General features: G+C 39.0%; 1 protein-coding gene across 1 annotated transcript in view; it reads left to right on the plus strand.

Annotated features, from left to right (window-relative positions):
• Positions 1-3,933: 3,933 nt before the first annotated feature.
• Positions 3,934-13,417, plus strand: part of LOC135264924 (zinc finger matrin-type protein 4-like) — an 87,527-nt gene continuing 78,043 nt past the window's right edge. The window contains exon 1 of the mRNA XM_064353952.1: positions 3,934-4,118. Coding sequence (XP_064210022.1) covers positions 4,032-4,118 — 87 coding nt within the window. The 5' untranslated portion in view covers positions 3,934-4,031. The remainder of the gene's footprint in view (positions 4,119-13,417) is intronic.

Genomic DNA, 13,417 nt, shown 5'->3' on the forward strand with positions numbered 1-13,417 from the left:
TCTGTCCTCCAGTTCAAATCAAGTCAGAGGTAAGGTCACTTAGCTTACTTTCTCTTGGCTGAAGTTGCTGGGCAGAATAACTTCTGCTGGACTGTATGAAGGAGGCCGGAGGCTGGGTAATTATGGAAAGGGAACCACATCAGATTTGAGATCACATTTTTTGTTCAGCTCTGACTCAAAACCATCTCAGCACAATCACGCCAACCCAGAATATCCCATTGCCACAGCCTGCCAAATTCCTGCAGGTGCAGAATAATGATTTCTTAAAAAAATATTTAAAAAATGACATTGACTGTTCCTTCACAGGAAGCCTATACAATTTAAAACCAAGTCTCCAATAATTCAAAAATTAAAACGAAGATTTATAAAGAGATATATTTTTGTGGATTTTCCATACGCTTTGTAAATAAAATAAAAATTCTGTGTCCTGGTATTACTGGCTTATTTAATAATGCAACACATTTGCAGGACTAATGATGCTCTGTGTGTGCTGTGGGTTGCTCTAGCCTCTGGCACATTTTCAGACTAATCCCTACAATAATCTTAATATTACTGTTTCATGATGTGATTGAGTGTCCACATAAAGCACACGATTATGTGAAGACCCAAGGGAACCTTAACTGAGGACCTTAACAGAAGTTTTAGCACAGAGAGCAAGGTCCAAGCCGGAATGCTGTGTGCTAGCCCTGTGTTTATTGTGTATTAGTCACGTGTGTTTGTGGACATGTATTACTATCTTTGTGAGAACCAAATGTCCCCACATGGATAGAAAGATGAGGAAAATTACACAAGGTGGGGACCTTTTTCTGGTCCCCACAGGTTCAAGAGGCTGTTTTAGGGTTAGGACTTAGAGTTAGGGTTAGGGTTACAAATAGGCTAAGGTTAGGGTTAAGGTTAGGCATGTAGTGGTTGGGGTTAGGGTTAGGGTTAGAGGTTACGGAATGAATGTAAGTCAATGGGAAGTCGTCACAAGTATAGCAATACAAACGTGTGTGTGTGTGTGTGTGTGTGTGTGTGTGTGTCAGTGAGGTGGGGTGGGGGGCTTCAGAGAAGATTCTGTATGTGCACGAGGGTTTTAAACCTTTTCATGTTACTTTGAAAGTGGTTGTTAGACCTATAACACTACCCTAATAGCATATGCTTTGAAAAACCATTCAATCGGTTGTGGCAGCTTAATAAAATGCTGCCCCTTCTACTGGTCAAGTCTTATAATGCAAACTGAGCAAAGACCTAACAACTTGGCTTCGTGAACAGCGGACAGACACCAGTTAAGATAGACGTGACGTGGGTGTGCAGCATCGCCTATGCGGCACGGACTGCGATCTGTATTCCACAAGTGGCACGCTCTGCTTGTAAAACATTCATGAAAGCTGGCAGTGCATCTAAGCCTGGCGTGGGTTTGGCCGTAACCTTCAGAAAAGGTGTCGCGAGGTTAGCTCAACCACAAGCATACTTTAAAGGTAGTGGTAATGATTGTGAGATAGTTGTAATGCGGATTGATTACGGTCAAACGCGTTAGATCACAACCTACCCTTTTGTTCAGTCTCACTGGAATCTCAAAGAGCAGTGTGCTGCACATTCACCCAATAATCTAATGTCAGGTCATTACGCATGCATCCGGAAGTTTCCTTTTTTTTAAAAAAAAAGACAAAAGCTCACTGGGACGTAAGAAGTGAAAGCAAATTTTTGTTCTCCTTTTTTGTAGTAGTGTGCTCTTAAATAATATTTGTTGGTGGCAGTGGAATAAATCCACGAAAGTTGTTTGCGCTTCATTCATTTATTTTAAGCTCTGCATGGTCTCTGCATTTTGACAAACACAGCAATGATTTAGCTTGTTTCGAGTCACTCTTTGGATTTGGTCCCCCTTAAAATGTTCTGTGCACTTATATCTTATACCCCACAGTATTTCCTCTATATCTTGGCTAAATTTGTCTGCCAAGGGGGGAGGGGTATTGCATGGCACCCCAGAATTTACAGAGCTGAAGATGTCATGGGAACAATTGGGTAATACTTCATGCTTTATGGGTTTCCAAGTTATTTTTTCGGCATCCACTGCAGGCTGCTGAAATTTAATAGACCCCGACTTTGCGAAATGAATAAATCAGTAAAGTGCACTTTCCCATTACTGCTGTAATGCAATACGAGATCTAGGAAATTTCCACAACACGTCTGCCTTGATTTGACAAGCCACAGAAATTAAAGTATTCATAAGAGCGTAAAATGCTCAGTGTGACACTGTTTCTGTGGAAAACGTGTGAGAAAAATGGCCATGTGGCCCTTTCACTACTGTCTTATGGAGCATTTTTGAGGCTGAGCACTAGTTGGCGATGTTCTATACGTTTGTTTACTTTTCTGTAGTCTCCAGACTTGTCCGTTTTTCACATATTGTGACATATAGCATTTGTTCTACGAAAATACATTTTTAACCTTTTCACGTATTTTGTCAGTTTCTTAAATTTGGTTTAGTGAAAAAAGAATAGCAGTTACGGTGGTATGAACAGTTACCTGCTAACAGACCTGAATTTCTGTAATTTATCCGGTGTCTGTCCGAACACTCTTGTGTTTGAGCAGATAATTTTGCTTTCATTTTGATCCAATGTAGTTTCTTCTTTAAGTGGAAAAACCATCTGTTGAAGTAACATTTCCTTTTATGGTTCTTCAGCTGTAATTAGAATCCTCCACCTTTTCTGCATTTATTCCATTGAGAGACTGTTTGAAGTCTGTGAAATATGTCTTTGTAACACAATATGTGTCATTTGACTTGACTTAGAAAACTTGCCAAACTGCACATTATTTTACACGAGTCTTCCTTAAAAAAGATTTCAAATCAAATTATTCTTGCAGTGGACAGGTAAAAATGTAGTTAATATGTAATACTTCATTTTTATCAAACAAACCTTATGCAAACACTGGAAACAACCATTCACTTGAACTAAGGACTGAATTATTAACCAAAAATAGGCATGTCTACAGCTTTTGATTTCAGATATAACATTCTATTAATTAGTAGTATTAATTACTGTACATTACAAATCCCCCCTCACTAATTAAAAGATATATGCTTATCCCTCTGGGTCATGAACAGGTTTTTCTTAAACCCTGAACAGTAGGCCTATTCAGTGAGTGCATTTAGAGAAACCAGAAGTCTGTGCATTCACTCAGTGCTTTTTCTCCCTGTTACTGAACAGATGGACAGACAACTCCATAAGATTCTGAGTCAAGTCAACAAAAGTGGTATCACTGAGAAGGACAAAAAAATATTATAATGAAATATGAAATATCTCCAGACAAGAAGAACTGGCTGACCAATGTCACTGTTCTGGTTATTGAATATGTTTACAGGGCACTGTATAGACCAGCTCAGTTGTATTGGGATGGTAGGTATGCCATCCCACCAAGTTACGCCTTGGTGGGGCGGCATGCCCCATACCCATATAGCGTACTTATACAGTGAGCACCATAACGTTTGGAACAGACACATTTAGTCTTGATTTGGCTGTTTCCTCCTTCAGATAGATCGTTTGGCACCTAATCCTAATGCCCATGATTATTGTCCAGTCTACAAATATACTTTGGCATGTATTTATTCAATATTCGACCCCAAATTTTGACTTAAAAATAAATATGTTACACGTTTTCTTTACAAACTCAACTTGCTTAGTTAGTCTCAGCGATTGCTGAATAAAAAACACATGCAGTTGCATTCCATTGTAAATCAAAGCTGAAGAAAAATGTTAATTGAATCTTTACTTTCGGCTTGCCAACTAATGATTATGGTATTGCTCTGCACTGTCGCGCTGCATTAACTGAATCAGGTGCTGAGCTATATTGAACCACCTGCCAGCCAACCGCCTGGTCTCCGTTTACTGATGCTCGTTAGAGAGGTAGTGGGGGAGCTCTATACTACTACTACAACCAACCGGCCAATGAGGTGGTAGTGGGGCGGAGAGCAGGCTGGTATGTTACTACAGTACTGCAGGCAGCAGTGGAATCATCTTATATTAGCTACAAGCATTTCGCTCAGTTAGTCAATGGATTATACCGTTTCTGTTCAAGTGCAACATCAGCTGACGGTGTTTCCAACCCACTTATACCAGGGTTACAGTTTGGAGTTACAGGTACATTTTATTTATGCATTATGTATGTGTGGCGTAACGTAAAGATTTCCCTATTATTTTCTGTTGTTCTGGACCAAAGTAACCCCTTCTCTCAAACTCTGCTGTAAACAGGTCTACTGTAAAGCAGTGTTACGGGAGATGCTTTCTCTGCACTCGTGCTCTGGATTCTTATTCGGATCTGCGTTTCGTCTTTCTCGTGTAAGCGCCTTTTAGGACAATGCGAAGATGTGTACCCTGTCCACAAATAAGCTCTCTTATTGCATATCCATCTTATGACTGTTTTGATACAGTGTTGAGAGACAGTGAGTTCTCATAGCAGGTTTAATAACGGGAAAGTGCGTGTCCGAGGTGACTGCTGAAAGCATTGTTTATATCGGTGTTGAAATAATGGGTTGTTTCAGTTTGCAGCGGTTATCTTCGTGCCCAATCAGTGCCAGCATGGGACGAATAGCTCAATGTCGTTGTGCATCAAACCACTTTGACCGCAAATGTATTAGCCACTTTCAGGAGAGATTGCGCTGCGGGAAGTTTGGGTATATGGGTCGGTGAAACTGGCGAAATCATTAGGTTATTTCGAAATTAACACAGAGACAAAGCTATTGAGATTATATCTGCATTGAAATTCGTTGTTATTTCCTGTTCAGAAGCAACACCTGATACATGTGCGAATTATGTCATCTTAAAATACAGTAGCTACAGTATATGACCTCATTTGCTTTATCGGTTGAGAAAAACATTTTAAAATACAGCCAGTTGCGTTACATGCCGTTCATTTACGTTTACTTAAGTACTTGTATCATAATGACAGAATTGTTTGGAGCTGCAAGAAATAGGCTAGATTGGACTTTCATATATATAATTTATTATTGCAGTTTGCAGCTATTAATGTAGCGTTGCCCTTCGCTATACTGTCCACTGTTAGCCATGACTGCTACCCTGTTTATTATTGCTTCTGTTGAAGTTATACATCAAACAACGGCGTGTTTGCTGAAACAGTCGCCTATACAATAACTCTCTTTTGTATGCCCGCACTCGTCTACTCTGCACTGTAATAACAGATGCCTCTTCGATGCAAATAAGACTATTTCCTTTGTGCCTATATTACATTCCCTGATTAAAATTTTGTTAAAAAAATTAAAACTTGTTGAGAAAATTGAAGTGTTTCAGTTCAGGAAAGTAAGCCCAATGATTATGAAGTAATTTTTATTTTTATTTTATGGTGTGACCTGTATTAGATTTCATAAATACATTTGTGTAGCCTACTGTACGTGAATTCATTGGCTTACCTTGTAATGTGCTGTTGCATGCATTGCAGTGTACTTGCAACGGAAAATGAGTTTTGATCTTTCTTGTAGACATTTGAAGGATTGTTTTCCAGGTGCTACTGAGTTTGAAATCGTCTTTGACCCTGACATTAATAGCATTAAAAGTATCTTTCCCCCTGCTCTCTTTGAGTGTGGCACTTTACTGTTGCTTGTTATTCCAGATATAAATATGAACTGGCTCCTTACACGTATCTGTGTACAATGTGTAAGGGGAGTTACATACAAACAGAAAATATCACATATTTATACAGTTTACTATACACAATTTAGTATGGTTCAAAGAGATGACTCTACTTGCCATACCCACAGATGACATTTTTTGCCATTGGTTTTGGATAGTTAAAATAAAATGTTAGGACCATTTTGTCATTATAACATTTACAAGGCTTGAATTTTCATAATCAAGGTTAAACACACTGTATGTAACAGTCTGAATGAAATTATTTGGACTAGTCTGGACTGAAAGGACCACTGCCATGCTACTGCATGGCAGCATATTTGTTTTGGAATAGAGCAAATGAGCTCCTTGACTGGACTTCTTGAAAAATTATTCACAATTTACTTGCCATTTTGAGGTTTGAGGAGGTACAGAACATTCTGCTGTCCTATTAAAAACCAAATTGCTGTATTTACTCAGCCATCACTAAAAATCAAAATTTAGGGCATTCAAATCTGAAACTACATTTTGTACATGCAATTACTGAGACTATTTTATCTTTTAATTATACTTCCAAGAATAAGTAACTGTAAATACTCATGGGGCCATTCTTTTTAATCAAATCTTTGTTAATATTATATAATCCATTTTGCTGTACCTTTCTGTGACAAAATTGGTTGAAATAGTGATATACAGTCTGATGGAAATATTGCTTTACCCAATCCATCTTACCCTTTGACAGTGTTTTTTTCTGATTATATTAAAAATTATTTGTGAAGTGCTCAACAAAAGTGAAATTTAAGATAAGATCATAAGTTTTTTTTGTTTTATTTTTGGCTGGCCAGCAACAGCGGGGCCAACCCTACAAACGCGAATGTCTGTGAGTGACTGACTGACTGACTGAGTGATGAAGTTACACCATTGGTCGGCTGGATCACGTGTGTTAGGTCCAGCCATTTACTAGGTTTTAACCTGGTCTTGTTTAAGAATAGTCCACTGCCGGTCATTCTACCTGCTTTATTAAAAATGTCTGATAGATCATAATGTGCCCTATGCGGTTCCAGGGACACTCATTTAAAGTTTCCAGAATAATAAACTGAAACATGTTCTATTTGTTGTATTGTTTGGATGATTTGTACTTTGGCCTTCAAGGCAGTCAATATTTGTTTTGTCTATTCATAACTTAGCCTCATCAATGGCATGACAGCTGCTGACAGTTGAAAAGAACATGATATGAGTTATTGAAGCATTGCGTACTTGTACATTCAAGGCTGTTTTCAAGATTTTTTTTTTCAGGAATGAGCATGCAAGGCCCTTACAGTCACCCTGGTGTTTATGGTAAAGCAATGCAGGGAGAAAGGACTTTCTCTAAAGAAAAGAAAAGTTCAGCTCATCTCATTCATAATGGGTGCATCTGCATCATAGTCATAGCCTTCTTTGTTACTGTATATACTGTGAGGGAGGAAATGCAAATTGGTCTTTCGAAGACCCAGATTAAACTACACCTGGCGTTCCCTTTTCAGTTTTTCATTCAGTCAGTTTGCTCTCTTCTTACCTTCCACAATATCAAAGCCCTCATTACATAGATCAGCCAAAGCTGGGATAAGAGGTTGAATTGCACTTGTTCGCAATGGAAAGACTTGCAGTAGGCTACAAGCCACAAGGTGGTTCATTGACCTGTTTGTGCACGATCAAGTTTTGTATCTTGGTCAGATTCCATTTTTAATACTGCTGTCTCTGCCATTCTGTCTCCGCCTCTTGAGTCTGTTATTTGCCTTCCCTGGCATTTCGGAAAGTTATTTGGTCTCTGGAGGAATCAGACCTAGTGTATCCTTACTGATAGGAATAGGGTGTTTCCAGCACTAAATCTAAAATTATTCAGACCTGCTTTGTTATTGATCGTGTACATTCTACGGAAAGGACAGGTGTTGATTACTGCTGTGAGAATTGGTACGCCTGCCTTGAAATATTAACCAACTCGCCTGCGGTATATTAACATCACCTAGTGTTTTGTTAAGGGAATTACACTTGATCTGATGTGAGTTTAATGTCTTTATGCTAATCTTACAGCTTGAATTGCTTGAAAAATTGAAGAGGAGAAAAGCTAGAAATGGTGTCGTGAAGGAATCGACACCTTCCAATTCCATTTCTCAGTGAAAAGTGCAGCTTTTTTAACGTGTTTGGTGTAACTCAACAAGACTGAGACATATCCTCCTTGGACTCTTTGCATCCAACACAGGAGCAGTGGGCAATTTGCACAACATGCCACACTAACCAACACATCATAATTGGTGTGAAACAGACTGGGCCTAGATTCCACACATTTTCAACTCTTTGGATTTCCTAATCACTTTTTTCCCTATGGGGAATGCCATAGAAACACAATAAATAGACTGTCCTCTTGTAAAACCTGGGTTATTTGGAGTATTTACATATAACTGAACACTTGTCATAGTTACTGTTTATTTTTAATTGGATTTTGTAATTAACTGAAATAAGAAGTATCTACATTATCATCATTAGTCTATGGAGGAAATAAACCCAATGTATCTAGTGCGTATCATTGTCTACCATCAGACACAATAGGCAAATCTCAGAGGAAATCAACTGTCAGAACAATTAATACTTTTGTCCTCTTATCCCAAAAATATGCCTGAATAGTAGGCTGTGCCAATTCCATTTCAGTGCAGTCTTTTTTTTTCAGTTTAGAAATTTTTAGGAATTCTGTTCATTGATTGATGAATCCTCTGAGAAATGTGGGAGAATTTCTCAATTCATGAATTTCATTTCATTTGGGTTAAAGTTAAGTTTGAGTTCTTTTTGTATTTAGCAGGACCTCCAGTTTGTCTCCACCATGTAACCTGCAGGGATTTGAACTTTCAATGGTTATCCTCAAGGGGTGCCCATAGACACTCCAACGGCACAGTTGTTGTATGACTATTCGTAACACAGAGTTTCTAATTGAGACTTTTTTTTTTACATAATGTGAATATTTGAGCCTTTTTCAATCCAACTTTTCTCACCATGTTTTCTGTTTTTCTCCCAGTTGGGTTGCCTTATCTTTTTTGATGGCCTTTTTCCCCCACTGCAGTCCATAAGGTGTGCAGTACATTCATGACATGAGAGAAGTATACTTAATGCAACACGTTGCAGGCAGATTGCAGCCTTTCTGTGAACAGGAGAGATTTGCTGTTTTTCATGTTGAGAGGAGAAAAGCTGCTCCCTGTCACGGAAACCCTACTTTCCTGAGTGATGCTGCAACCAATCATGTGCTGAGCTTCCGTGTTCAGGATTCTGGGTGGGTTGACTTGGGTGCAAGTACATTAGTAGGATGAGCCACCCAACAGCCCATCTTGGAGTAATTTCTGAACAAGTTTCTCCTTTAGACTTTTAAAAGTGCAGCCATTGAGGTTGAGCACAGCAGTCAGGTCTTCACACACAGTCCTCATGCATGGTGTACTCGCTTTGTTTGTATTGTATTTGGTGTAAAATTATTTATATTAGCAAAACCCCCCAACCTGCGCTTGAAGCACCATGCGTTGTTATTCATTAGTAACACCAAAGAAGGCATTTTTCAGTTTTTGCATATAGGCCTCAAAAAATAACCTACGAGGAGGTCACTTACCCCCATGTAAGAGAGGACAGACAGTGTCTATGGAGTTGTACAAGAACATTTTAGCCTTTGTCAGGGAAGGGTAGAAATTGATGCTGGTTATAAGACAGCAGTGTTTAGCAGCTGCATTTCTTTCTCATTTGGGAGATATGTTGTCATGTTGTCAACACAGCATATTATTTTCTTGGGGTTATCACATGGCACAATTTACAGGGATATTCATTTATCAGCCTATTGAATGAAATACATTTACAGTCAACTCACGCTGCAGGCTTCTGTTGGGAATGCGCTGTAGCCAATCACGTTCAGAGCCAACTCATCTTCATGTACAGTTGGCCTCTTTCTGAGATCGGTCTTCTAAATTTTAATGATCTACTGTACGGGTTACTGTTTGAGAGTCTTTTAAGCTTAGTCGATTTATTGATTAGCATGGCTTGCCAACCTTCAACCTTAGGGAGATGGCTTCAGACTTCAGTAATTCCCTTGGGGTCCAGTATCCTTTTCCAAATCCATTCCCTTCTTGTCTCTTATTGGAAATGTGTTGGTAGCCCTGGAAGGCTGTAATGTTGACAGAATTATTCACGACGGCTAACCTGACCTTCATTTATGGATCCGGTGTGCTCTTAGCCGCCGTTCAGGGGCTGTGTTGATACGGGAGGGAAATTGGTAGATTAGCACAATTTCCCTGCTCTGCTGTAACTCATTAATTTAGGTTATTTGAATGGGTTGTGGTTTGCACAATAAGCATGAACAAATGGGCTAGATGGCCTTGTAATAACCTATAATTTTCAGTCAGCACATCTGCAAAGAATGGGGCTTTCTAACCACACAAAGTACGGTTGCAATTCTGTGCAGATACATGGTATCGCAGAGACACTGTATTGACCCAGCACGTGGGAGATTCCTTGAGGCAGATATATTAATTCCTTACATTAACCTTACCTGGGGTTCAAAATGAAATTACATTATATAGCTCGCAGTAGCCATATGCAGCAATATGTCTTGCGCATACTGATCAATACTCTTCATAAATGGATTTGTGTTATCCACTGATTACAACATGACTGCTCCCAAGAAAAAGCTGAATGGATTCACTGTAGTTCAATTAAAATTAATCTTCGAGATGCACATTTCTGTCAGTTGAATTTTGTACAATTGCCAGAATTTTTATTTTGTTTTAATTAAGTGTACAATATACAGAATAAGTGTATGCAGAAGCATCCATTTCCTGTGATTTCTCTTTGTCTGATAGGACACACCATTCTTTTCCTTCTCACCCTCAGTGACCTCTTCCTTGGCCTTGAGTGACAGCTCAGATATATGGCAGCTGACAAGTATCTTTCTGGGATAGCTTAGTCTTGTTATGTAGTGATAGATTGTTGCTTTTTGACTGGACTACAGTACTGAAATTTACGGTTTTGTATTCACGTGGATTTTCTTGCTAGTAGGAGTTTCTGCCATTGCATCCTACTGACTCAGGTCAAATTGTCTAACATCAAGTGTCATCTGTTATGCCATGTGAAGAAAATATACATACCGTGCACTCATGCACAGTGCAATCACGTGCTGATGAAGATTAAGTACTAACCTTGCTCAAAACTGCATCACATGCAATACTGAAGGTCAATTGATTGGGTATGTGTTCTGGGTTATATTGCATTTGAACTCATTTAATTTCACGGGCATCAGGTTCTTATCCTCACACTGTCATTGCAATGCAATGTACCGACTACATTTAAGCAAGAATGAAAAAAGGCCTTTTCTGTTTTTACTTCCTCCACATCTATCTATCCTCGTGTGAGAGCTCAAAAGTACATCTTCAGCAGTGGAACTGAAAGGTTTTCATTATTTACTTTGCACATGTTGGTAGGGAAAGAACATTTGAAGGGAGTCTTGCCTACCTCATTTTCACTCCAACCACGATTTATTTGCAGCGTATACGCACTCTTTCAATTTGGGTTGTCATAGATGAGATTCGCCCTTAGGTGTACACAGTTTAACATAGTTTAAGAAAACCACTTAAAAGCAGTAAATGACATATAAAATAAGCTGCCTTATCACTTGCTAAGAGAAAAAGAGAGAAGTTTCAAAAAGATTATTCGGAAGTTACGGTGACTAACGGTGTGCTGAAGGAGTGAATGTCTCATTAATAAAGTGTTAAACTGCAGTGCTGCTATTAAAATATCTGTTAAAATGTATAGAGCCAGTATTAATCACTATAATAGGATAGTCATTTATGACTAATGCATCTTCCTGCAGCATATTGAGAAGCTTTTTTTAAGGTATCTTATTTTGTCATTTTTGTTTCCACTGTGTGAAGGGACACTTACAAAATAGTTTGCAGACATCTGCGTTTCCCTTTATCCTCAAAAATGTTAGGTTTATAATGAATTAAAATATAGCTAATTACATAACCACTTAGGTATATGCAACAACAGAAATTAAGACAAGCATGTCCTTATTTACAATAGTTGCTGAATTTGAAATCTTCTAGACTTTGGCTTAGGGTGTCTTTCCCCATGTCTATTTCAATGACCACATCAGATAGAAATTGAGGTTATTTTCTCCTGTTATTTGTGACCTGTTAAGCCCTCTAAAGGTTGAATGTTACCAAGCATTATGGTATGATTTGTTATGCCGCATTTAGTGATCATCCTGCTCATTTGCATACACGTGGGAAATATTGTTACAAAAAAGTACACAAAATAGACCTGCATTACACCTTATATACGGTCATAGTCTCAAGGTGCTCCTAGGATTTTACGGTCAGCTGGTATCTTCCAGGGGGAGGGTAACGTCTTATGTGGAGAAGGTAGCAATGCTGCAGACACCCTCCAGATTTCTCATTCTGTAATAGACAGGGTCGCCCTCATTGCACCTGGCCCCAGTTTTGATCGGCAGGTAGAAGAATGGCCAACAGATGAATTTTCAGAGGTTATTTTGCCCGGCATGGAAGAGTGATTATTCCCTTTCCTAAACTGTTCCTTGGATCGTGGGTACTGCAGATCGCAGTGTATGGGGCTCGCCAACTCCAGCAGCTTACCCTTTAGGAGCGGTGAGTCGGGCCCTTTGCATAGTAATGTCTCCAGGTGTTTTATTGTAAATGTAGCTTAGTTTTACTGAGTGCTCATAATTAACATAAAGACATTTATTTATTACCTCCACCAAAAAAGTACATTTTATTCGCAAGTAATTAGTTTCATTGCCTATAAGGAAATACTTCTTTGAGCTTGCCGATCATTTATCGGACAGTGATATATAGCTACTATTCTTTTTAAAGCTAAGCTAAGTTGATGAGCCCATTTAATTTCAGTAATCTGGGAAGTGCATATAAAATGAGATACTTTTATGGAACATTGTTACTGTATTATTGTTAGAGTCATTGTGTCATTTATTATTACTGTAGCATATTTAATGTGGAGCAAGTCTGCTCCACATTTAGTTCAACTTCCTCCAAATAAAATGCGCAAACACTAATGACCAAAGTGGCTGACCATGTCAGGGTTCATGCGAAACTGCGTATAAGCAGTATAAGTCATTCTAATTATTCAGCACTAGCGTGTATCTCATAGGGTCATTATGGACAGGGTACTTCATAGCCATAGCCAAATGAAGTGGGGTGGGGGTAGAGAAACGTGGGATATGTAGTTTATCCTCGCCGTCATTCAATGCTGAGAACAGCTTTTTTTCAGGCAGCACAGAAAACCCCAACATGGTATCTCATATATTTACCTTTCTCTGTAGCCACAGGCTCAGATCCAGAGACACAGCCTTGACTTTCAGTGTTCCTGGCAACTAGTTCTTAGAGTAATGGACCTAATACACGAAGGGGATCATTGAAAAAAAGAGAGATGGGGTGCTGAAATCCTAGGGGCCATCAGCTCAGTTCTTTAATTACCTCTTATTGATCACAATCGCCTACCGTTGCCTGCTACTGACAGCACGCTGGTTGGCATTCAGGGGGCTAGGGCTAAAGTGAAATATAGACATGGCTATGGTTATACACTTTGTTGTACGTCGCTCTGGATAAGAGCGTCTGCCAAATGCCTGTAATGTAATGGAATGGACATAAATAGGATATGACACCAGTTTGTATGTACTTGTATTGTGTGGAGATCTTTTACTATTTGGTACTTAGGCAATATGTTCATTCATAATTTTTAATGGCATCCAAAAGCATGTTTGCGTTAGCAGTGCACCGCAG

This window comes from Anguilla rostrata, chromosome 10, assembly GCF_018555375.3.
Source record: "Anguilla rostrata isolate EN2019 chromosome 10, ASM1855537v3, whole genome shotgun sequence".
In the NCBI taxonomy this organism is placed as follows: domain Eukaryota; kingdom Metazoa; phylum Chordata; class Actinopteri; order Anguilliformes; family Anguillidae; genus Anguilla; species Anguilla rostrata.